The sequence below is a fragment of the Glossina fuscipes genome, unplaced genomic scaffold, assembly GCF_014805625.2.
Source record: "Glossina fuscipes isolate IAEA_lab_2018 unplaced genomic scaffold, Yale_Gfus_2 0, whole genome shotgun sequence".
In the NCBI taxonomy this organism is placed as follows: Eukaryota; Metazoa; Arthropoda; class Insecta; order Diptera; family Glossinidae; genus Glossina; species Glossina fuscipes.
In genome coordinates, this window is record NW_023998414.1 from 5,495,882 (window position 1) to 5,520,748 (window position 24,867).

A 24,867-nucleotide genomic window follows, 5' to 3' on the forward strand; every position below is an offset into this window, starting at 1 on the left:
CGGATATTGTAACACTGGAATCATCCACGTTTGTTGTTCAATGAAAAAGCATGACTGGACTTTGTTATCAGGAAATCACATAAATTTTGTGAAAATGAATTTCTGTGCCTATAAACTCTTTCTATAAATATTTTGGAAATTGAAGTGTTGCGCTCATTGTGTAAAATGGCATTCCATAAATACTAGTTGACTTGGAAGCCATAATTTAGTATATATAAAACATAATTAATATTTAATTTCTTTAGGTTTTGACTAGGGAGACAAACAATTTTGTGAAGCACTTGAAAAAGGAATTTCTGCGAATTTTCTCTTGAATTTTTGTTACAAAATTTGCAGTAGATATGTTAAAAAATGGTCGCCCTTCTTTTTTTAAATATTATTAATCGTTAAATTATATATTAAATTGTTATTAATTATTAAATTAATTTAAAACTATTAAATTTAACTAATTATTATTATTACTATATGAAGATGAAAGATGTACAAACTTAAATATCAGAGTAATCAATAATTTTGCCATTATGCGAAAACTGCATAATTGGGCGCAAAACACCATGACACCGCAGACGCTGTACGTAATTAAAAGCCACTCGTAATTTTTTTTCTATAAAAGACAGATGGTCGCTTTATTACGAGACTTACCCGTAATTACTGTTCTCAATACATCATTTACAAATAATTTAACATGATCAATATTCGTTTATTATAAAAATTCCTTTGACACATAATAGCATTCATAAATAATTGTTGCGTTCATGTAATTATTCTAACTCATTGCTGCCATTAATAAGTTAATAGCATTCTCTATATTACCATTGGCTAAATTCAAATAGTTGAGGTTCTCATCATGATTCAAGAATCCCATTTGAGCCATTGTCCGCAACTGTTCGGAGTATTGATGTGTGCGATAAACGAGCGGTATATCGCCATCGTCCTCGTTCACAGGATTGTTACTATCAGCCCCACCTGCTGGTAAATTGATGGAAGAGTCCTGTTCCAATGTATCCATGGCAACTGAGTCTTGAGTGCTTGTAGTACTAGAGCGTTGTTCAAAAGAATCAAAAGCCCTTTGTAATTGACTGCGCAACATGCTCGTCGATAAACGTTCATCGCTCGCAGAACTAGTGAGAGGAAGAACACCAGTTTCGGTGGCAGCGTTTGAATTTTCTGAGTTTCGCTGAGCTATATTCGTTAAAGAGTTAACAGATCCGAAACCGATTTCCGCCAAAGCTGCTTGCAATTGCTGACGACTAATAATACGCAAACGGGCACTGTCAGATTGATTGCGATTCGTTGTTGACGACTCATCACGACTGCGTTCATTTACAGAGTTTTCTTCCTCCGAAGAGTTCGTAGAGTCGGTTGCTTGCTCCGAATTGCTGGAACTCTTTGCCAATTCTTTTTTCACCGTTGCAACAATGAAGGGAGCAGCTTCTATTATAATTGGATGATTTTTGGATACCCAGAATATTACGTTAGGTTCATGCAATGCATTAAACAGCACTGAATCCCTTATTAAACTTAAAGCGGCTAAATTTCTTCGAAATTCAGGATATTCAGCTAAAACTTTTTGTAGTATATTCACCCGACAGTTAAGACTGATTTGTATGTTAGCTATGACATTGAAAAGGTCCTGAACTTTACGTATGTGTTCGGGACTGAGAGTTTCCGGTGAAGGCTCATAAGGAACATATTGCTTGGTCTTATGAAAGCAATGCACTGTAGCTTCGGCTTTCAAAACTGCGCTTAAGACAGCGTCATCTTTTAAGATTAGTCCATTATAAATCAGTTCCAATTTATGCACTTCGCTTTTAGTTTTTTCAGCTATTATGTCCTTGAGGTGCGAGACGGACTTTTCCATGTCTACTTTTTGCAAAGTTATAAATTCGTTGGGCTTATTGGGCAGATGTATGCCAGCATACAAAGAGGAATACATACTTTTTACTTTTCGTTACAAATCAAAAATTTTAATATGGTTTTTTTGTTAGTCTGTCGTCTGTTAAATCTCAAATGCGATTTTCTTAATGATTTTTCAATTTTCATCTACACAGCTGTTACTATATTGTACTTAAGACTTTTTTATACAGAGCTGTTAATTTAGTATTATATGTCTTTGAAAATATTTTGAAAAAAAGTTAGGAAATGTTACTATATGATAGGAAAAAGTGTGCATGTAACAAGTCTTTCTACAAACACGAAATTATCAAATATAGGTAGTAGGCTTAGTTTGGCCCTCAAAAGTTATGTTAGTGCTTATGCTCCCTGCTTGGCTCGCTTCAGAGTTAGCCTAAATTCCTCCAAGGACACTTGTTTTCTTGATGAAATTTTTTTGCAGGGATGCTCCAGTATCTACCATACCTACTACGCCTTGAGAAAATATTTTAACGGAAACAAACGGTCCTATATTTTTGGCCAAAAAGAACAACGTGAGTCGTCGTATTCACTGGACTTGGGCCCCTGCGACGTTTTCCTGTTCCCAAAACTTCAAAGACCCGTGAATGGACGGAGTTTTGTGACGATTAAGCAGCTAAAGACCGCATCGCCTGAAGACCTCAGGGCCATACCGTAAGAGCGCATATCAGAAGTGCTTCGAGGATTGGAAAAAGCGCTCCCACAAGTGTATTATATCCCAGAGAGATTATTTTGAAGGGGGCAAAATAGATATTGATGGGTAAACATTTTCCTAGAAAAAAAGATTCTCATTTTTTTTTGAACACACCTATATATATATGTGCTTGCATGAGGACGTGTGCATAAAGAAGCGACCTTCCTGTATTTCTTTCATGGACCCTGCGAACAATTGAAGAATGATGATGGCTTCAATGAATTTTTGGTCAACGTTCTAGAAAGGTAGGTGCGCTCATCGATTATTGGAAAAAAATATGGTCTACATTTCTTTCATTATTTGGTATAAAAATTAGCTGAATTATGTTACAAGATTACACATATGGAAGATATGGAAAATTTATAGATATATGTAAAGAAACATATAGCGACTATTATGAAGAATATGGACACATTATTCTTAAAACGACAGACGTACATATGCATTGAGAGTTAATTGAATTGCAGCTCTCTTTGTGCCATCATGCCTCATCGAATGAAGTATGTGCAAGTATTGGTTACAGCTTTATTCAGTTTTGATATGCTAAAGAACAGTCTGCAACGATTGTGTTTAATGATAAATGCTCTAGTCGTTGCTTTTGAAATTTATCAATTTTGTTAAATATTTCGAAATCAAAAGCAATAACTAAAGCAATGAATTCCTTCATTGTCGTAATGAAATTTAATAAATAGATAGATTTTTGCCGTTAATCCTGAAAGGTGGTAAATCTTCTTAATTCTTTGAGCGGATTATAAGCATATTTTACTTATTTATAAATATAAATTCTCATATAAACTACAACCATATTACTAATTATTCTACTGAATGTTAATGACTACAACAATTTTCAATTAAACAAACATTTTTGTATCGCGAGTCTCAAATATTGAATTTTTTATTTAAATCCCAAAAATTTTTCATACTAGTGAATAATAATCTAGGTACTGATATAACACTTCAATTTCTTTGTCTTTTCTCAATTGCTCTCCATTCGAAATAAATTTAATTTATTTGCGGCGAGTATTACCACCAGCACCGCCCAAAATCATTGCTATACGAATGAAGATATTCAACACATCCATATAAATAGAAATACTCCTATAAATAAACGTAGGCTTGTTTAGTAATGATTGCATGATGATGCTAAATTTCGGTGCACTTACGCATTGACCGGATCGAAAGGTATAAGGCTGTATTCTGGATAAACTTCTGCTATACGTACAATACGTTGCGTGTCGTATAATAGAAAACCACTGAATAGAAGAAGGCCTCCGTATAGAGACATTGAAGCCAAGCCTATAAAAAATAAGAACCAATTTATTAATAAACTAAGTATTATTGTTACTTTTTTTACTTACCCGCTCCTAAGGCGGTAGTAGGTGGCAACCATATACCAGCCAATGAACTAGCCATCACTACACCTAAGCCGATTGCCAAAGGGCCACCCATATATAAAAATTTATCACTAGGTGCGCATACTGCAATAGCCGACAAGCTACCAACTACGCCACCCGTATATAAAGCGGCTCGTGTCAACAAAGGACCGCCCAGAAAACACAAGGGAGCAATAACAGCCCCTAGAACGGAACAATGTACAGCCCAAGCGAGCTGTTTTGCACCAATTCCTTCTTTGTAGGGTATTGATTGGGTTGCGGCACCGGTGCCAATAACTAAAGCGAATGTTGCCAATGTCGACTAAACACAGCATATGTATGAACACAAAGAAAATGCGAAGATAAATTGAGTAAAATAAACTTACCAACCATCCGTTACGTGTGGTTAACTCTAAAAGACGGGGAGTACGGAATACTGCTGCAGCAGATAAGGCTGTTAAAACGCACGATGCACCAAAGTAGCCGTAGGTGGTATGTAAACGATCCCTAACGTATTTAGGCCAAAGTCTGGGATATGAAAGCAGAAATGGAAGTTTAAGACCATATTAAACAAATTGTGATAATTCGCTAAAACGACATCGTTTCATGTTGTTGCTTTGTTTCCAAGAACTCGTTTCTTTGTTACTTACAATGCATTATCTTGTATGCTAGCTTGATGGCTAAGACCCAAACCATAATAACATAGAGCGCCTAAACCAATACCTGCTGCTCCGGCGGCTGCACCTTTACCCATTGAATAAGCTAAACAAAAAGAAGAATTAAAAGAAACAACATTTTAATACCAACACATTGAATAACTACCACTCTCCGATGGTGGCCCCATAAGTTTTTCCTTCAAACTTTGCCCGGTTTTTGTTTCAGATCGTATAGTTGGTGGGGGATCGCGAGGTCCACGCACATAATTACGTACCAGCGCATCTTTATTCTGTGGTTTTACTAGACGAGCAGTTAATAAAGCTTGTTTCAAGTTTATACCGGTACTACCACTTGCCAAGCGGGTTGGGAGTGTAACAGCAAGTCGCAGTAGCATTTTGTAATTGTGATGAAATTCGTGAAATTCGTCTAGCTATAGCAATCAAAATTCAATAAATAAATTACTTATTATCCTTTAAAATTATGTATATGAAAAAAAAAATGTCAAACTTGAAAGATTTTTTCTTTACTTTTTTCTTATATTTTTTTTTTCTCCAAAATTTGAATATTTAAGGAAATTAAATACTACAGGAATTTTAACTTTCGGAAGATTCTAGTGACCTTTTGTAATCAATATGAGTGTGCCGTAGAAGTGCAGAAAATATACAGAACTGTATTTTACGGTATTATTTAGTTTTTAAGAAATGGCCGAAAATACGAGGGTAATTTAATAAATCATATTTTGGTAATTTTGATATCAAAAAACGAAGATACGACGAAAATTGTGTTTATTTATAAATTTGATAAGAAGATTTGTTTGATTTTTTGATAAAAATATTATTATATTTTCATCTGGTTTGTAGAAAATTACCAAATATAAATAAATATAAGTAAAATTGGCTAAATTCGAATTTGTTTAATATATATTTTATATTTTTCAACAGAAAACCAGTCTTGTTTTCTCTATTAGTTGTAAAATCAACGACTGCGAACGACAATCTAAGCGGACAAAACCAGAGTTGATTGTTGCTGTGCAATCGTTTTTAAGATCATTTACAAGCGAATTGGTTGGCCTTTTAAAAATGTGGTTATGATCTAAAAAGTTTTATCTACGTAAACGATTATTATATGCGTTTTCCAAAATGTCCACATTTCTTCAACACTTTGCTAAAATCCTGCAAATAAGAAAAAATCGCTTTTCTAAGTCGTACATAGATTAAAAATACTTTTCATAATATCTTCGCACATTTTGAGATCACTATATGTTCATATGTCTGTTTGAAATATTGAAACTTCAAACTTTAAAAAAAAAAAAAAAAATTATAATAAATTTTCAAATTTTAACGTTAGTTCATTGTGGATCTATTACAACATCCGATCCAAGTTTAATATAGTTTTTCTCTTCTTTCTAGTTTCCTATCCGTTATCTACAATGTATTATTATTAGTTACAATAACTATATAAGAGTTGAATGTTAATTATCATCATTTGATGATGATTTGTTTTATTTGGTCAATTAAAATAATATTTATTTATATCGTAAAATATGGAACGGAAATTATACTGAATTTATGTAGAGATCTTTTTTGTTAGCTTTTTACGTTATTATTGAACATCTGTTAAGCGCCGTTGTGTATACATATGTGCATAGAATTAAAAACAAAAAAAAAAAAACAAAAAACAAAAAGAAACGTTAATAATTCATTAAAATTGAGAATTTTTACTTGTTCGTTTAGATTAAAACGAATTAAATTTAAATAAAATGCCTCAATTAATTATTAATCGCAAATGCGGCGATATAATGATAACAGTACGAAAAAATTCTAAGAAAGTTTTTACATACAACTGTTCATTTTGTGATACTGCTTTCTTACAAATGAAAAAGTTCACTTCGCATTTGGACAAGGAGCATGATAAGCAATTGAAATTAATTAATAAATCAACGGTTGATACAACGGTTGATAAGAGCAAAAATGGTGGAAAGGATATAAGTGAAGATTTAGTTACTAAAGAAGATAGCATTAATAGTATATATATACCGGAAATTAAAATGGAAGATTGTTTGGATGAGGAAATTAAAACAGAAATTATTGAAGAGACTCGGATCACTAGACAAACGGTAAAGGTATTGCGAAAATTATTACAAACAGAATTTTTGCTTTGCCAAAACACGTACTGGTTATGCTTTTAGAAAGAGTCTTCATTTGCCTCAGCAGATCCTTTAGATACATACCATAATGAGATTTCATGTAAAGATGCCACTTTTGCCGCTAAGAAAGAAGTAGAAAATATACAAAAAACTATTATAAAATCAAAATTGAAAAATATGAAATATTTTGCGGAAGATGGCGAGAAAACAAATGAGATTAATCCATTAAAATATTCAATCGAAAATATGGACGACAATCAGGTTAGCAAACAATTTATAATGAAATATAGTAATGCTTTAAAGTTTCTTTTCAAACAGTTTGACGGTGATAGCGATAATCCCAGTGATGTTGAAAATCCCAAATGCAGTGATTATGAGGTAATTTCTATTTTTCTAAAAGTAAGTGAAAGAATTAATTTATCTTCCGGGAAATTTTGCAAATCTCTTCTTCACTATTCATTGCATCGAAACAAAACGATTTTACTATTTAACATTATTTAATATGGGATGAGCGACAAGCGCACGTGCAGAGGCTAAACTTATTTTCTTCCTTCAAATTACATTAGTCAATTGCGGTTAAGCATTATCAAATTATAGTCTTCTTTCGCTTATCAGCCAGCAGGTTGGGCAACCATTTTGCCCACCTTTCGTTTTAATATAAATATTCGGAAAATTCTTTGCTTAATATTCGGAAAACAATTCAAAACTTTCATTTACAAATGCTACAAATCTTTCTCTCCATGTAATTTTTTTTTTTTTTTTTTGAACGGTCAGTCCAAATCGTAACTGTCATTGCAAAACGACGGTTAAAACCTATTCTTCACGGTTTATTTGTGAAAGTTTTAACCATGACAACATTAAACATTCATTCAATTGCGATGTTCATAAGTTTTAGAGTAATTCCACTTATTGTAACGGCCTAATCGTCCCATTAAGATCACTTAGAGGTAGAAAATTCTTCTAAATTTTTTTTTTTTATATCAAGTTCTATATTTTTGAACTATGTTTTTATGAATCCTTTGATTGCAATAAGATTTTCAACCATGTCCATTTTAAAAAGGAACTTTACATAATTTTTACCTTCAATTTGAGCTGCTACATTAGCAGATTGATTTCTAGTTTACATTTGCTAATCTCTAGAGTGATAACTAAAATTACTTATGTATATATATATATATATATATATATATATATATATATATATATTAATTTTTCCAATATTATTATTATATGTCTCTATATTTTGATTTTATGTATAAATAAAAAACAATGTATATTTTCGTATTTTTTAAGCCTGAAGAAGATATTTGTGTCACGAAACGATCACGAAAACGTAAACTCTCAAAAGAAAACATGGATGATCCGTGCATTATATCTATGCTCATCGATTTGTTTGAACCGCATGAATTTTTGTGGAATTCACAACATTCAGAATCCCGTAATATACCATTACGAAGGGATATTTTACAAAATATCACCGACGAGTTAAATGCAAAATTTAAAACTCATTTAAAAATGGAAATTATTAGGAAGAAAATTAATATGTTACGACGCGATTATACACTTGAAGTTGAAAAACGAATGGATCGAATGCTGCAAAGAGAAGAAGCTTCTAATCTATGGTATTACGATAAAATGGAATTTTTAAAACCCACCATTGAATATAAGATAAAGAATAGAAGTGTAAGTTTTAAATCTAATTTAATCGTTGGAAGTTATTATTAACATCATCTTTTGTTTATTTCAGAAACTCAATTCATTTAAAGTGGTAAGTAAACTAGAAAAGTGTTATAGCAGTCGAAGCGATAGAAAGAAAGAAATGCTTTCAAATGGAGTAGGAAAGCATGAATTATTATAATGAATGTTCTGGTATAAGTGTTTAGACAATTAAAAAATTAAAATGGTATCTGCATATGCCGTTATTCGATTTTACATTTACATTAACCTCTTCAGAAGATCATGTTGACAGAATATTCTGAGAAAACATTTGTCCTTCGATCAGTATATGATCTTTAACATTTAAAAAAAAAATGAAGAACACATTCAACCGCATCACTTTGAAGGGGTAGCCATAGCAACAGTTAAAACAAATTTTTCTTTTTTTTTTTTGTTAGCTTAGCGTCGTGAACGTTTTGAATGTTTTAGAAGACGTCGAAAAAAATGTTTTCCTCCATAAGTGTCGAAGTTCTTCTCAAACACTTGGAAAAGCAAATGCTTTGCTGTTTTCTGGTTTTCCTAATCTGGTTACAGACATCGCTAGGAAATTTGTACATAGAAATGCAACAAAGTGACTGCATCTGTCTTCACTACCTCCTCAACTATGCAGCTGTCAAATATGAAATGTGTTAAAGTGCTTTCGTTTTTACATTAGCGCATAGAATGAACGATTTAAAAGGAATGAAAATTGATGCAGAATATCACATTTCCAATAGTAGTGGACCTTGTTTTAGCCATCGCCATGATTTGAAAGTATAGAATGGCATATTGATGAAAAAAGTTTCCCACTTCTGTACTAGGCTGAGAGATATTCGAAAAGTGTCCATGCTTCAACCAAGAAACTAAAAGTGTACATGCAATGAAGACTTTGGAGCTCATTACGAATCCAACTATAGAATTACACATTTTCTTGTGCTTCGAGAAAATGAGATAAGAATGGACATGCAAACTAATTGTGAAAATTAATAAAAAAATTGATTATAATAAAAAGAGTGTATATATAGCATGTCTATAATATGTTTCAAAATATAGACGTGTTTTTCTCGAAACATGTAGCGTGGCTCCAGCAAATCATACTCCATTCTATTAAAATTTTTTACAATTTATCTTTAAAATTAAAATTAATTTAAACATTACTTATTAACAAACACTGCCTATATTTTGTTTGAAAATCATCCCAGATATCGCTACATATAGACATGTATTTATATATATATATATATATACATATATATTTTAAGTTCATCATTAAATTGCATCAGCTGCAGTAGATGCTGAAAAGCTCTCAACATTAAAGATATTTTTTGAATTTTTTTCTAGTATTTACACGTATGCTTCATAGCCCCATAAGTATTATTATTTCACTACTTTTCCTTTCATCCAACTATTTTCGAACGCGTTAATAACGGGTATTAGAAGATTGATTACTTGGGCGAAAAAATTCTGAGCCAAAATGAAGAGGCTGCATTTGTAAATGAGAGCAAAGCCCAGATTGAGATTGGAGGGCAATGGCGCCTCATGGCTTGCTTCAACTTGGTTGGAAAATTAGCTTCACTCTTCACCGGCAACGATTAATGCGATTTAAGCATGCAATTGGCGTAAAGCCGCCAGAAAGCCTCAGTGTGCATACGAAAAAAGTTAACAATCAAATTCACATACATTTGGCTTAATGGATGTTTTTAAGCATTTGAATTGCGGCTAAGAACTTTTGCAATCACTCAAGAGCGTTTTTTTTCCAATTCCTGTCGCTTAACTGTAAATGTAACTCAGTATGCATAATTCGTAATTTTAAGTTTGATCTGTAGACCTATTATACACTTAAGGAAAAGCCCTTTATTGAATTTGTCTATTTATGACATTTGTGGTAGTTAGATAATATGAAGGATAATATAATGACGCATATCTCTGATCTTTAGAAAAATAACTTGTATAACGGTTTCCGAGATTTCCTTAAAAAAACAATATGTTGACGGCCAATTTGGTCAGATCGGTCAACGCCTCGCACGCACTTGATATAATTTAGTAAACCGCTCATGTAAATTAAGTTAATGAGTGGCACTCATAGTTGGAGTTGATGCAAAAAATAGCGCTGGCAAGTGAGTGTAATCGTTGGAGTACAAATGGTTAAAGAGATTATTTATTCAATAATTTGCTTATTGAGATTAATTAATTTCAGATATTTTCTCAATTGTTTTTAAAAAATAATTGTTTTAATTTCATTTTCTTTCACAGCCATTTCTCAAAGATCAAAGATTTATGATAGCAATAAGCAATTTACCAAAGATATTATTGGGTTTATTTAGAATTCGAATTTTGCCTGGCGTTGCATAAATGCATTGCAAACCGTTTGTAAATAATTCAAGTATAGTTTAAAAACGCAATCAATCTCGGCCGAGAAAAAATTGATGAAAGATTTTCATAAAATTAAAACAGAAGAATTCATAACCTCAAAATTGAGTTAAACAACTAATATAAATATAAATTAATATCGCTGTTAACTATATCCGGTTTTATGTTTTGTTTCTTTTTTTTTTTACTTTTCATTAACACTGCATCTTCAATAGAAAGCACTCAGCGAATCGGTGTTAAGTCAACTGACTGATATTTATAAGAATTTCAACGCCTTATGGGATGGAAATCATATGGCATTTATTATAAAAGAGAAACGTCTCGAAACGTTGGAAAGTCTGCAGAAAGAGGTGAAAGAAAAAATGAATCTTGATTTGAGCATCTTTCGATTAGAAAAGCAACTCACTTACATTCATAAAGCCTATAGTAAGGATAAACGTCGTCAATTGGAATGTGAAACGCAAACGCCAACACAAACGCAAAAACAATTCAAACCTACCTGTGAATATTTTAATAAATGCGATTTTCTTGCGAATAGTCAAGGACCGTTTCGTTGTTCGATTTGCCAAGCAATTATTGAGACATATAATGATTTTCAAATACATAAATCACAGCATGATGACAGTACGCCATTTAAATGCCCCGAATGCGGTTTAGGATTTAAGAAAACCAATAACTATAAGTTGCACGTTAGACGTCATTTAAACGCATTTAAGTATCGTTGCAATATCTGCGATAAAGGTTATCCACTTGCCGGTGAATTAGATCTGCATATGCGTTATCATACAGGAGCTATGCCATATTTGTGTTCCAAGTGCGGCGAAGCTTTTCGTACAGCCATGGCCTATGATAATCACATACGACGTCATGAGAAACGTTTTAGATATTTTTGCCATATCTGCAAGAAGGGCATTAATCTTATGTCACAACTTAAGGATCACGTTAAGACGCATCTGAACGTACGCGACGTTATCTGCCCGATTTGTGGCAAAGGTTTCGCTACATTTAAATATATGAATCATCATAAACGCATACACGAGGCTAAACGGTATACTTGCGACATCTGCGGGAAAAAGTTCGCTCAGGATGCCGGCTTAAGGGCTCATAAAAAAAGCCATAAAAGACATTCCTTTATTGTAAGCAATACGTTGGTAGCGTAGCGACAACATACGTAATTTCTAAGAAAAAAAAAATTGCATTTTTATTTTAAAATATATGTGTGCGTATGTATGTATGGATGTATGTAAATGGTATGAAATATTTGCGTGAAATAAATTATTTTAATATACTCTATATCCGCCTGAGTGGCCGAGTAGGCAAGAGTCTCGACTAGCAACTCAATAGTCGTGGGTTCAAACCTCAAGTGCGGTAGAGTTTTTTAATAAAAGCCGATAGCCCTAGATGCTAGTGCTTTAAGACTTTAGTCTTAGAATTTATTCTCTGGCTAAATTTATAATAATAATAATAATATACTCTAAACAAGTCAAAACACGGTCTAGTGAGTCGCGGTGCACTTCCCGCCACTTTGCTTAATACAGCTGTGCATATAAATGAATTTTTAAAAAGATAAAAGATCCGCTTTTTGGAAAGTGGTTGAAAACATGGTACGATCCGAATCATTTTCAGTAATGTTCGCTCTTGCGCCAAAACACAGCCGTATACCAAATAGATTGAACGCAAGAAAACAAGTTGGACAGACGAGCAGACATGATTAAATCGATTCAGAAAGTGGTTGGGGTCTATCGGAAGCCCTTCTGGGTGTTACATGCATCTGCACAAACTTAACATACTCTTGTACCACAAGTGGTGCAGGCTATATCAATCATCTTAGAGAAAAAGGCACTCAAATAATCAATAAATCTCTCGCGAGGTTTTTTGTGACTTAAATATTTAAATTCCGTTCTACTTATGAAAATCTATTGCAGATCTCTGATTCTCCACGATTATGAAAACGAAAATGTTGTATGAATAATCAATTGGGCCATAGCTGAGGCCTTATATTATCCTATCGATCTCTTTTATAAAGTGCGTGTTTTCTCTATGTTGTGGATGGGCGAATTAGTTTATTTCTTCACCGAAATTTTAATTGATTCTTAGATAACTATATACAACAAATTGGAAGATATATATTATTGCAAATTCTTCATATAACGTCTGTGGCAATCAATAAAGAGCACATGTATGCATAATATTTCACAGTATTCGAACAACAGATCAACAAGTTTAAACTGTTTAAATGTTTTACGCTGATCACGAGAACATGCATATTTACTCTGCAGTGAATAAAATAAAACGGAATATATAGGATCGAAACTTGTTCGAGTCTGATCAAAACGTTCCGTTAGTTCTTAAATGTGTTCTTAACTAATCCTGCTAAGTTCATTTTAAATCTCAACAAATTTGCGCCGGCCACAAATACGTTGGAACTGGTATTTTCAATCCTCAAAAATTTCCGAGTTTGGTTTTTCCGTTTAAATTTACACCAAGATTTGCTCATAATTTGCAAATATTTATAAATATACAATATATTTATCTATGACATGCAGTCAAATCATATAAAAGCTTACTTGCTTACTGTAGCAAACTGGCTTAATACAGGTTTGAAATTTATTAAAAATGTGAAAAATAAATTATTTCAAAATTTAAAAAAAAAAATGTTATGTTCCCGATTATGTTATATTATAGAAGGATTAACGGCATTAAGCGGCTGACATAATTTTCGTTTTCGGATTAAAAACTCCCAAGTTGTAAATACAATGGACCGTCGTGCTACGCAAATGTAAGCAACACATATGTTTTTAAAAAAGAAAAAGAAAAATAATTTAAAAAAATAATAATAAGAAAGTCAGTTTAAAAATAAATATTGAAAACGATTCATCGGATATATGTAGATGTATATATTAGATATATCTTTGCGCATTAATTAATCCATAATTTGGAAGCTACCACTTATTACTCTCCAAAAAACCATTCAATGAATATATTTTAATTTTAAAATACCTTTATTTCTTTTTATGCGTTGTTTGTTTTTGCTTTATTTGCATCTACGCATGCAAAACCATATGATTGGAATCATAAAGTTTTTTAAAAGTTCTGCAATATTTGAATGTCAATCCGAAATAGGAATAACGCCTCGTTCTGTCAGCCCCCTTAGAAGTATTTCTTCGCTTAGTGCTAAACTTAATGCAATGTTTCTGTTGTCAGCGCAGTCACCACTTTATCGTTGCCAGGTTGAATCAATTCAATCTATAGAATGGATTCTTGCTTTCTGCCCTAAGGAGTTTGGGAGCTGACACAATGGGGCTTCGATTTTATTGTCATGGCTGCGGGAGACATTTAAATTACAAATTTTTCATTTTCTTTACTTTTAGTATAAATTTGTAATATTTTTCCAATTTTTAAAGAGCACAAATTGAATGTGAGGATTGGGACGCGTTAATCCTTTAATCCCATCGCAAATTGCTAGATTGCTTATACATATCTTGTGTTGACATTGAGAGGTAACCCAGATTGTTGTTTGAATGGGAAAGAGTTAACATAACAACTATTAACTGCCGCCGCTTGGTGCATATTTTTGATAAAAAATACATTAAAGATAGTGTGAAACAAAAAATATATAAATAAATAAATAAATAAAGAAAAAGGATGCCGCCTTTATTAGACGAATCTGAAGCAAATATTGTTAGGCGTAAATGTGGCGATATAATGATAACAATAAAAAAAAATACAAAAAAAGTTTTTGAGTTTAATTGTTTTTTTTGCGATACAGTTTGTTTACAAATGAAAAAATTCACTTTACATTTGGAGCAAGAGCATGATAAACAATTGGAAGCACATAGGGATGCTAATGAGTTGAATAAGAATCATCTTATAATTGGTGACGATAATAAGGACAATAACAAGAATAAAGCGGATGTGAATAATATAAGAGCTAACCATAAATATGATAATGATGATGATAATGATGATGATGCGAATATAGATAATTCAGATGGTATTAGCATATTTATACCGGAGGTGAAGTTAGAGAATTGCTTGGAGGAGGATGTTAAAACCGAAAATGTCAATGAACACCGAGTCACAAGGCATACAAAAAAAGTATTAGTTTTTTTTTTTTCATTGAACCTCAAGTACATGATCTTTCGATTTAATAATAAAAATTTATTTTATTAGAAAGAATTAAGGTTGATATCAGCGGATCCATTAGATACGTTTAACAATCACTTTGGCGAAGATCCTATCACAGCTATTAAGAGAGAATTGGAAAAATCACAAAAATCTTTTACGAAATCAAAATGTAAAAGTAAAAAAGATTTTGTAGAAGAGACGAAGAATAATATTTATGAAAATAATATCACACAGCCGGCATATTATTCTGATGATAATTGCAATGATGTATATAATGAACAGGTAAATGAATCAGTTTTTATGAAAGATGATAACTTGAATTTTTTTTTGTATACTTTTACACCACTTGTAGTATAAATTTGTACTGATGTATGTCAGAAAGACTTGAGATAGACTCACCTTCTATGACACCGATCGATTCAGAAAGTGGTATTGAGCTTGTCTGTCCGTCTTGTTTTCTTGTGTTCAATCGAGGCCGTAAATTTTTGAGATGTATTGGTGAAATTTGGTGCAGGGGCGTGTTTTAAACCAAGGACGAATGCTATTGAAAATAAATCGGATCGGACCACTTTTTCGACTTCTTCTGTCTAGTCGTTCTTTGAAAAGTCGTTACGGGAATAACTGTAGGGTGGTTTAGAGTATTTAATGGTGGGCCGTACCACATTATAGTCTTTTTAATTGTTTCTATTTAATTAGCTTAATAATGAGAACAGCATTCACTCTAGCGATGGCGATAACATCAGAGAAACTGACTTTGAGGTAAATTTTATATACATATATATATATATATTTATTTTGTTTTTTTAAAAGAAATGATTCTAACATTTAATATATTGCTTGCTTACAAGAGCGAGGACGAATGTATCGCATTAAAAAAGCCCCGTAAGCGTAAATCACCTAAAGAAGATGATCCCCGCGTTATCTCAGTTCTGATAGATTTATTTAAGCCTCACGAATTCTTGTGGAACTCAAGGCACTCCAAATACAATGATATACAATTAAAAAGAGATACTCTACAAAATATTACCGACGATTTGAATGAAAAATTTAAAGCTAAATTAAAACTGGAGACGGTAAGGAGGCAAATAAACGTACTGCGTCGTGATTATGCAGAGGAAATTGAAAAGCGTATGGATTGTCTGCTAGAGCAAGAGGAAACTTCCTGCTTGTGGTATTATGATAAAATGGAATTTTTAAAGCCTATCATTGAATATAAGTTAAAGAATAGAAGTGTAAGTTTTCTTTTGCTTTTTATTATAACTTACTTCTGATAAATTCAAAAAATATTCTTTTAAATTTTTCAGAAAATTAACTCTTATAGAGTGGTAAGTAAGATAATCTACACGCGTATAAAGTTATTGCATTTATTATTAATAAAAACTGTGGATGCATTAGTTACGCCATTCCCTATATTGTACCCAGATGTGTATTTCCGACATCTTATAAAGTGGGATATTATTATTATTATTATTATTATAAATTTAGCAAGAGAATAAATTCTAAGACTAAAGTCTTAAAGCACTAGCATCTAATGCTTTCGGCTTTATTAAAAACTCTACCTCACTTGAACCCGCGACCATTGAGTTGCTAGTCGAGATGGGATAAAATATGTATGCGATACGTGTATTCCTATGTAATTCTTGAATGGATAAATCCGCAAGGAAAACTAAATTGATATGCCAAAACTATACTTTTATTATTAATCTTGAGGCTACGTCATCTAAAAAAGAAATCAACAGCACATTTGTAAGCACTACGTTATTACGAAAACGTGCGCTATTCTCTTCATTTCTAAAACTATTTTTTTGTCTTATTAACATGTGACTAGAATTACGATTATAAATTGACGCAATGTACACGTGATATGGTCGAATGTGAATTTTAATAAAAACAAGTAAGAAAATTCTATCCGCTCGTGCCCCAATCTTTTATATCCATCACCGTTATCCTAAAAAAGACTTTAAAAAAATAAAGAAAAACAAGTAACTTTTCATATTCTATAATATTGGGTGGGCGTGGCTGTTTTTTTTTTTTTCGTTTTCTTCAAAATAAAAGTGGGAATTTATGTGGTGTATGTGCTATAGCTTGTGAGTAACGAATGAAAAACATGGAAAGCAAAGGTGTTCATAGTTTTTGTCGCATAGGCTTGTGGGAGTTTTGGCTCATTTCAAAGTTTTTTCCAAATTTGTAGACGATCTCTTCATTTTTGCGAACGGAAGAATATATACTATAGATACTACATAGTTAGACAGACGGACAGATGGACAAGCTTAAGTTCATTTCGAATTTGAAACTGGCCTAAAAATTCGTATACTTTGCGGCGTTTTTGAAACTTGCTTCTGCGCGTTATAAAAGTAATGAAAAAAAATTAAATTTTCATACACCATAATATCGGGTAGGAGTAGTCAATTTTTGTACAGGTACTACAGCGTCATCTAAGGAATATAAGTTCAAATTTTTGTAGATTGATTTTCTGTAGTTTACGAGAAATGAGCAAAAACCAATTTTTAATCCCTTTTGAAAGAAAGAGATGACCTTACATTAGGTAGACGGTACTGTAAGCGTGTCCTCCGGCCGACAAGAATTTCCAATGTTTCCGCCAAATTTGAAGCGCATAGCATTTTTGCGGCTAGGAGGATGTTTCCGATAGACATTACACGGGCGGACAGACGGACATGCTTAAATCGATTCAGAATTCCCTGCTGAGCACGAATGTATACTTTTTGGCGTCTCTGACGTTTCCGTCCGAGCGTTGCTAACTCTTTGACAAAAAAAATTTGTTTTTCATTTAATAATTTAGCGTAATCTGAGATAAGTCATCCTCTTATCTTAGATAGTGAATATTCGTCATAAGGCGAATTTAACCTTTCTATTTATGTTTTGGTATTTTATAGAAAGCACTCAGTGAATCTCTGTTAAGTCAATTGACGGACATTTATAAAAACTACAATACTCTATGGGATGTTAACCACTTGGCGTTTACTATAAAGGAGAAGCGGCAAGAAACTTTAGAATTTCTGCAAAAAGAAGTCAAACAGATAATGGGTCTCGATTTGAGTACGTTTCGTTTAGAAAGGCAACTTAATCACATACATAAAGCATATGCAAAAGATAAACGCCGCAAATTGGAAGCTGAAGCGGATGAAAAAGAATTTCAGGCATATTGCGAGTATTTTAACAAATGCGATTTTCTGGCAAGTAATCAAGGCCCGTTCCGATGTTCAAATTGTCAAATTTTAATCGACACTTATAATGATTTTCAAATACATAAATCGCAGCACGACAACAGCATGCCATTCAAATGTCCCGAATGTGGGCTGGGCTTTAAGAAAGTCAATAATTTTACCGTTCATGCGAAACGACATCTAAAGGTTTTCAAATATCGCTGCAATATCTGTGACAAAGGCTATCCATTTTCAGCGGAATTAGATCTGCATATGCGCTCGCATACGGGCGCAATGCCGTATTTGTGTTCAAAATGCGGCGAAGCGTTTCGCACTGCCATTGGCTATGATAATCATATAAGACGGCATGAGGAACGCTTTAAATACTTTTGTCATATCTGCAAGCGGGGTTTTAATCATATGACGCGTCTTAACGATCACGTAAAGGCTCATCTGAACGTACGCGATGTAATTTGTCCAGTTTGCGGTAAAGGTTTCACAACACGTAAATACTTGAACCATCATAGACGTATACACGAGGCTAAACGTTATACCTGTGATATATGCGGGAAAAAATTTGCTCAAGATGCCGGATTAAGAGCGCATAAAAAATATCATATACGACGACCAATTGCCGGCAATGTACTCGATCAATATCATTGTTTGCAAATGGAATAAAAGATTTTTAAAATAAGAAAACAAATCATTTTTTCTTTTTAATATTTTTATAATTAATATTAATTTATTATTTAATTTTGTATTTTAAGTATAGCGTAAGATTGTGTGTATATATGTTGTTCCTTTTATTTATTTATTAGTTTTTTTGTTTTTTTTTTTGTTTTGTGTGTGTATATGTGTGTAATTTTATTTAAATAAGTTTAATAAACAAATTTGAAATTATGATAAATATTAGTTTAAATTTTAAGAATTTTCAAATATTTTTTATTTTAATTTATATTTTCGTTACAGTTTTGACTAAGAATACATAATAATAAGAATAATAATAATTCTTAGATTAAAAGGAAATTGTTTTATTATTATTATTATTTTATTTATTTATTTTTATTTTTTTTTTTTTTGTTATTCTTTTTATATCATTTTGTATCAGATTAAGTGGGTGTTCGTGTTCGAGTTAATATGCTGAAATATCGCTTTTTTTTAATTATTAAATTTTTTTTTTTTTATTATTTTATTTTTCTCTTTTTATAAGCTCTAGAAAACCACTACAAAAATTTTATTTAAAATGAACTTTTCGTTTTAATTTAAATTTTCTTTTTTTTTTTATTGATTTATTTTTATTAGTTTAAATTTAATACATTTTAGGTTTTTTCTTCTTTTATTTTGGAGAGTAAATATTTGCTTTTGTAAATATTAGAATTAGAATTTTGAAAATTTTCTATACTAAAACATATTTGAACAAATGCCGCTTTGACGTAGACTTAAAAAGTTTTGCATAATTTTTTCATTTCGTATTTGAAGTTCGCTTTGTTTTCCTTTTTCTATCGTGCTAGTTCTGACCTTGGGTTAGGAAAGTGTTTTTTTTTTTTTTTTTTTTTTTTTTTAAATTCACAAAAATGTTATTTTACTGATTAATAAATATGGATACAATGGCACTTCAGTGTACGAAAGTCTTTAGTCTTTAGTAATGAAAAAGATCAGCCCATGAACGCTATTCTGAGGAAGATAGCTCCTTTGCTTTTTCGCTCCTTCCTAGGCTCGCCTCAACTGCTAAGAGATAGAATAAAAAATAAACTTATTGGTCACCGACCAATTTCCAATTGGCGGGAAAGGATAACGATGCCTTCTCTTGTGGACGGAAAAGTGATATCTAATTCGAAAGAATTTTTGGAAATAATCGATCACTTTTGCATTCCCTGCGTATACGTCGCATGGAATATTATCTCTAAACATATATTGAAAACGTCTTAGATAAGGCTATGGCCGAAGTAAAGCGCTTCAAAAAGGCAAATGAGACTTTTCTATAAAGGAGATCGTAGCAATTGAGAAGTGGGTTAGGGAATGGGGGTGTCGAGTAGCGGCAGAGTTGGCAATGGGGCGTGTAGTGGTGAAATCAAAGATTAAAATTTCAAGTGCCAAGAGGCAGAGAGAGAGAGAGAGAGAGAGAGAGAGAGAGAGAAACAAGTAATTTGTAGTAATGAAGTTCAATTATTACTTAAGAAGCATCGAAATGATGATCCCTACTACGTACTAAGTACCTATTGTGACTGAACTACATTATGTACATATATATGCTATATATTTTATTATACTGAATAAATTTGACTTTGAATAGAGTAACTCAGGAGAATTTCCTCGGGCGACAGACGAATCGGATAAATTAAATTCGCGAGACATACTAAGTTTATAATTCCACAGCAAGAATATTATCTAACGTGCGAGAAAGATTGAATTAAAATATTTGAAAACTTTTAAAATGAATGCATTTTTTAAACACTCGCGTCAGGAATTTTCGTCTGCAAGCAATAGTTAAGCTTAGGTGGTTTTCATAATGAACGATTATTTAGCGTAGACTTAGTTCATCGTTTTCGATGAGCGTCGCCAATTGAACTGCATGCATATGATAATATATGCTATAGAAAACTCGCTCCCAACTATAGTGTAATCAGGTAGCTGTCGGTAGCAAGTTAGCCTTAGCTCTCGCTCTTGAATATTTACCAAAGAATCATGAAAATGAAAAGTTTTTCATACGTTATTATTGATGAATTATATGTAACCTGAAGGATATTGATGATATTGATACGTCCACGAGATAGCGTTAATATTACCTAAGCCTGGACCAACGAGCTGAATAGCGTTTTTTTTTTTTTGCATTTTTGTTGCGAGACAAGGGTGTAGAGATTTCGGAAGAATTTTTCCCACTTAAAAAGCTAAGATACATTATTGAAGTTAAAAGTCGGCAGATGGCCTTTATTAGTTTCGTTCGAATCGAACGATGCATTCGTACTGTAGCAAATCGGAAAAACAAGAAAAAAAAAAAAAAATTGCGCCTGAAATTGTCGGTAAGAAAGGTTTTTTAAATCACATTGCATAGGTCAAACGAGTTGGATGAAAAATTGTTGTCGCCTTCATTATGTTGCACCGATTTAGTATCGTGTATCAGACCGATGTTTGTTTCCATCTTAATATGGTAAAAATTAGTTTTAAAAAAAAGGTTAATAAAACAAAAAAAGAAGCCCTTCTTAAGGAACAGTAGAAGCATAATAATAATGATCTTATGATGTGATCGGAAAAATTTCCATAATAAAGGTAGTCTAATCCTCGTACAAGGGAATTCGATTTAAATTTTATAGTATTAAAAAAGAGAAGAATGTCATAAGAATTTAATAAGAAGAATGCTTTTTATATATGTTGAATATCAGGGATAAACCTTCACAATAGATTCAAATTAAGATTTGAAAGACACCTTACATCGCCACATCCTTTCGCAGAAATTGTTTGAGCTGTTACGAGTGGACTACATCCATTTGAAATTTGCAATTATCGCCTATCAGCGAAGGACATATGCATTCAATTTTTATATCCATCACCGAAGGATAATGGGTATTTTCATTTTGTCAAAGCGTTTGCGACGGCGTATATTCCTGATCAGTATCGAATTCTCAACCGATTTAAACGTGTCCGTTCTCTGTCCGTCTCTCTGTCCGCTTATGCAATGTTTGCTATAAATATTTCCTTGGTCAAAAAATTCTTAATCGATCACAGTATACGCCTACAACGACTACACGCCTATGCAGCAAAAACTGTGAATACCTTGGCTTTCCGTGTTGTTCACTTCTTACCCATAAAGTATAACAAATCAGAAAAAATCATTTATAAGGAGTCATTATGGGAAAATTTGGAAAAGGGACAAAAATGACAAAAACATTGTAGGCGTGTTCTTTGACACGTTTGGGTCATTTTCAAACTCTTTGCTTACCACAGATACTACATAATTGGACTGACGAACACACGGACATCCCTAGGTGAATTTTGAAATTGATCGAGAATTTTTATACTTTATGAAGTTTTTAAAGCAAGCTCCTATGCGTTATAAATTTATAGATAAAAAAAAATTAAACTTTGATATACCATAATATTGGATGAGTGTGGTCGAATTTTTCCAATTTTCATACAGTTCCTACAGCATTATTTACAGAATATATGTTCAAATTTTTGTAGATGTAGCTGCAGTAGTAGTAGTAGTAGTAGTAGTAGTAAGAGTAATAAGCAAAAAGCGGAATTTTTATTTCTTTTGAAAAACAGAGGTGCGCTTAGTTTACATGGTACACATGGTAAACGTGCGCCTATTTTCAATGCCAACTTGCGTTCAATGTTTCGGCCAAACCTTTAAGTCGATAGCTTCATTTTTGCTGTCAGCAGATATTGCTGTTGACAGCACAGATATTATGTAGACGGACAGATGGACATACTTAATTTGATTCAAAATTTAATGCCAATCAAGAATATATATCACTTTATGAAAAGTCTGTGAAGCTTTCTTGTCATGGAATGGTATATAACCTTGATGCTTCGTTGTTGGGTACAATAAGGAACAGAAACGGTTAGCTTTCAATGGTCAATTCCAACGTTAATCAAAAGGATAAAATCTACTGCGGTGAGAGTAAAAAGAGAGCAACGCTTTATCAATGAAAACTAAGATTATATCAGTTGCTGCACTTATGCAACAAACAACACAAAAAACAGTCAACCAAAACTTGTTCGCTTTAACGCTTTAAAATGGTGAAGAAGCGATTTCCTTTACGCCGATCAGTGTGATAAATATCGTAAGAATTTTCATTTGAATTATAATAGAGAATAAAAAAACTAAAGAAATGATATGAAACGTTTATTATAAGGTTGCGTCACGTTGCGTCACGTTTCGGCGTCATTTGTGAAATATTTAAATATCGATTATATAGTTGGGACTTTAGTTGAGACCCTTCTATCTCTGTAGAAATTCTTCAAATGTCGCAGAGTTGGGATTCTTAAAACGCCTGAAACTATATATTAAGCGAATACTGATTGAATTTAATTCTAGGAAAAGTGTCTTATTTTCTTTATATGTTCAACAGTTAGCATATATCTTCTGTGAAGAATTTGCTACGTCGTTTAAAGTTGTGTGTGTGTTATCTTTCAAACACAAATTATCCTAACAATTTCATAATCGCTTTTAAGGAAAACAAAAAAAAATAAAAAAATAAACAAAAAAAAAAAAACAAATAAGAAAATTCTATTCGGTTCGATAACCGAATTTTTTATACCCATCACCGTTTTTCCATTAAAAGCTAGAAAAGAAGAATAACCAAAAATACAAATATGCATACGCCATTATATTGATTAGGCATGGCTGATTTTTTCTATTTTTATATAATTATTTTTTTGGGAATTTCTGTCGTGTAATTGTCGTCGCAGTTTATAAGCAACGAGCAAAGGACACGGAAAGCAAAGGTGCTGCATAGGCGTGCGGACGTTTTGAGTCACCTTCAAATTCTTTTGCAAATTTGTATTCGATATTTCAATAAGCGGACGGACAAATGAACATGCTTAGCTAGGCATGCCGAATTTTAAACTGGCCAAGCGTTTTGAAGCTTGTTTCTGTGCGTCTCCTTCAAACAATTTCGCCTACGTTCAATCCGAATTGCAAGCGTGCAAGCAATTTAAATGGTTCTGCAAAATTTCAAATCGATAGCTTCATATTTACCGGCCAGGATAATGGACGTATAGACGGACAGATAGACGGACGGACGGACATGCTTAAATCGAATCGGAATATAATATAATACAGATATGTATATGCATTTTAGGACGTCTGGGAAGCTTCCTTCTGGATGATGGGTGTAAAAACAGGCCACTCATTGCCTTGCTTTCTGATTATTAGTAAGCTTATGTTCCCTTTGAAAATTTTCTATTTAACAAAACCTTTTTGTTTTTTTGCTTTTTTCTCTACATTAAATTTGGTGTTATGATGAGACCCGAATTGGGTTTCTTTTATTATTATTAATTAATTTTTTTTTTTTTTTTTTTTTATCTATATAATCTTTGGTATATTTTGTTATTGTTGGATTTTTGTTGAAATATTTTTAACATTTCTTCACAAATTTGAAAGTTCATCTATTTCGTTATGTAATATTTTAAGTAATTGGACTAAATTAAAAGTAAAATTAAATACAAGTCTATAACTGACTATGTTTAAATCGTTAGTTTGTTTGTTTATGTATCTAATTTATTTTACGTTAATTATGTACCGGCTACACACAACATCTGTCAATAAATGTTGTCATAATCTTCATATATTTAAGTTTTTGTTAAGTACGTTATATATGCATATACATAGATATAGATATATGCATATATATAAATATAGATATATGTATATTTATATACTTATATGTATATATTTATATTATATATTTAATATTATATATTTATATATGTATAAGAGTTTATCTGATACCTATAAATATTCGTTATATTGTTCCATAAATTTGTGTCTCCATTGAGGTGTGTATGTATGTGTGTATGTATATGAATTGCATGTGTAGGTATGCACATGCAAAAATACATATTTGTTTAAAACCAACCACCGGTGCCAAGTTTTGAGCTAAGGCCACCTATACCCTTGCCTAGAAGGTTACCCACCCGACCCGCTACCACATTTGTAACAGCCGCAGCCTGAGCGGTGACATCCTTCGGTTTGGGTATACTGACACGTGGCCCAACACCTCCACC

The 24,867-nt window shown here is 32.3% G+C and overlaps 5 protein-coding genes across 6 annotated transcripts in view; 2 read left to right on the plus strand and 3 right to left on the minus strand.

The window, feature by feature from the left end:
- Positions 1-730: 730 nt before the first annotated feature.
- On the minus strand, positions 731-2,032 carry LOC119645228. The gene has a single exon (XM_038045293.1). It carries the CDS (start codon positions 1,934-1,936, stop codon positions 767-769), a length of 1,170 nt encoding a protein of 389 aa, XP_037901221.1. The 5' UTR covers positions 1,937-2,032; the 3' UTR covers positions 731-766.
- A 110-nt stretch (positions 2,033-2,142) lies between these two features.
- Positions 2,143-3,073, plus strand: LOC119645246. Its single transcript, XM_038045345.1, has 2 exons — positions 2,143-2,245; positions 2,336-3,073. Exons 1-2 carry the CDS (start codon positions 2,153-2,155, stop codon positions 2,567-2,569), a joined length of 327 nt encoding a protein of 108 aa, XP_037901273.1. The 5' UTR covers positions 2,143-2,152; the 3' UTR covers positions 2,570-3,073.
- Positions 3,074-3,467: 394 nt separating this feature from the next.
- LOC119645236 (growth hormone-inducible transmembrane protein) lies at positions 3,468-5,313 on the minus strand. 2 transcript variants are annotated; one of them, XM_038045323.1, is made up of 7 exons: positions 5,163-5,313; positions 4,801-5,065; positions 4,629-4,740; positions 4,365-4,506; positions 3,964-4,300; positions 3,769-3,901; positions 3,468-3,703 (listed from the first exon to the last, which is right to left on the minus strand). In XM_038045323.1, exons 2-7 carry the CDS (start codon positions 5,027-5,029, stop codon positions 3,613-3,615), a joined length of 1,044 nt encoding a protein of 347 aa, XP_037901251.1. In that variant the 5' UTR covers positions 5,030-5,065; positions 5,163-5,313; the 3' UTR covers positions 3,468-3,612. The 2 variants fall into 2 exon arrangements, with proteins under 2 accessions (XP_037901251.1, XP_037901260.1); XM_038045332.1 differs by having other exon boundaries at positions 5,254-5,276.
- Positions 5,314-6,365: 1,052 nt separating this feature from the next.
- LOC119644770 lies at positions 6,366-18,816 on the plus strand. The gene is made up of 12 exons (XM_038044496.1): positions 6,366-6,757; positions 6,824-7,042; positions 7,100-7,159; positions 8,075-8,464; positions 8,529-8,549; positions 11,062-12,002; positions 14,485-14,944; positions 15,020-15,256; positions 15,671-15,733; positions 15,823-16,206; positions 16,279-16,299; positions 17,869-18,816. The coding sequence occupies exons 1-12, from the start codon at positions 6,395-6,397 to the stop codon at positions 18,814-18,816; spliced, it is 4,107 nt and encodes a 1,368-aa protein (XP_037900424.1). The 5' UTR covers positions 6,366-6,394.
- A 5,691-nt stretch (positions 18,817-24,507) lies between these two features.
- LOC119635147 (calcium-dependent secretion activator) overlaps positions 24,508-24,867 on the minus strand; it is a 5,079-nt gene continuing 4,719 nt past the window's right edge. Inside the window, exon 3 of the mRNA XM_038029757.1 lies at positions 24,508-24,860. Within this exon, the coding sequence (XP_037885685.1) occupies positions 24,709-24,860 (152 nt within the window). The 3' untranslated portion in view covers positions 24,508-24,708. The remainder of the gene's footprint in view (positions 24,861-24,867) is intronic.

What these genes read in the sequence shown, in the direction of transcription:
- LOC119645228 (XM_038045293.1), bottom strand. Translation starts at nt 1,936, where the DNA reads ATGTATTCCTCTTTGTATGCTGGCATACATCTGCCCAATAAGCCCAAC.
- LOC119645246 (XM_038045345.1), top strand. Translation starts at nt 2,153, where the DNA reads ATGATAGGAAAAAGTGTGCATGTAACAAGTCTTTCTACAAACACGAAA. An exon ending in GTTTGGCCCTCAAAAGTTAT is followed by an intron (nt 2,246 to 2,335) that starts GTTAGTGCTTAT and finishes ATTTTTTTGCAG; the next exon opens with GGATGCTCCAGTATCTACCA.
- LOC119645236 (XM_038045323.1), bottom strand. Translation starts at nt 5,029, where the DNA reads ATGCTACTGCGACTTGCTGTTACACTCCCAACCCGCTTGGCAAGTGGT. An exon ending in AGCATACAAGATAATGCATT is followed by an intron (nt 4,507 to 4,628) that starts GTAAGTAACAAA and finishes TTCATATCCCAG; the next exon opens with ACTTTGGCCTAAATACGTTA. An exon ending in TACTACCGCCTTAGGAGCGG is followed by an intron (nt 3,902 to 3,963) that starts GTAAGTAAAAAA and finishes TATTTTTTATAG; the next exon opens with GCTTGGCTTCAATGTCTCTA.
- LOC119644770 (XM_038044496.1), top strand. Translation starts at nt 6,395, where the DNA reads ATGCCTCAATTAATTATTAATCGCAAATGCGGCGATATAATGATAACA. An exon ending in AAAATATGGACGACAATCAG is followed by an intron (nt 7,043 to 7,099) that starts GTTAGCAAACAA and finishes CTTTTCAAACAG; the next exon opens with TTTGACGGTGATAGCGATAA. An exon ending in TCAGAGAAACTGACTTTGAG is followed by an intron (nt 15,734 to 15,822) that starts GTAAATTTTATA and finishes CTTGCTTACAAG; the next exon opens with AGCGAGGACGAATGTATCGC.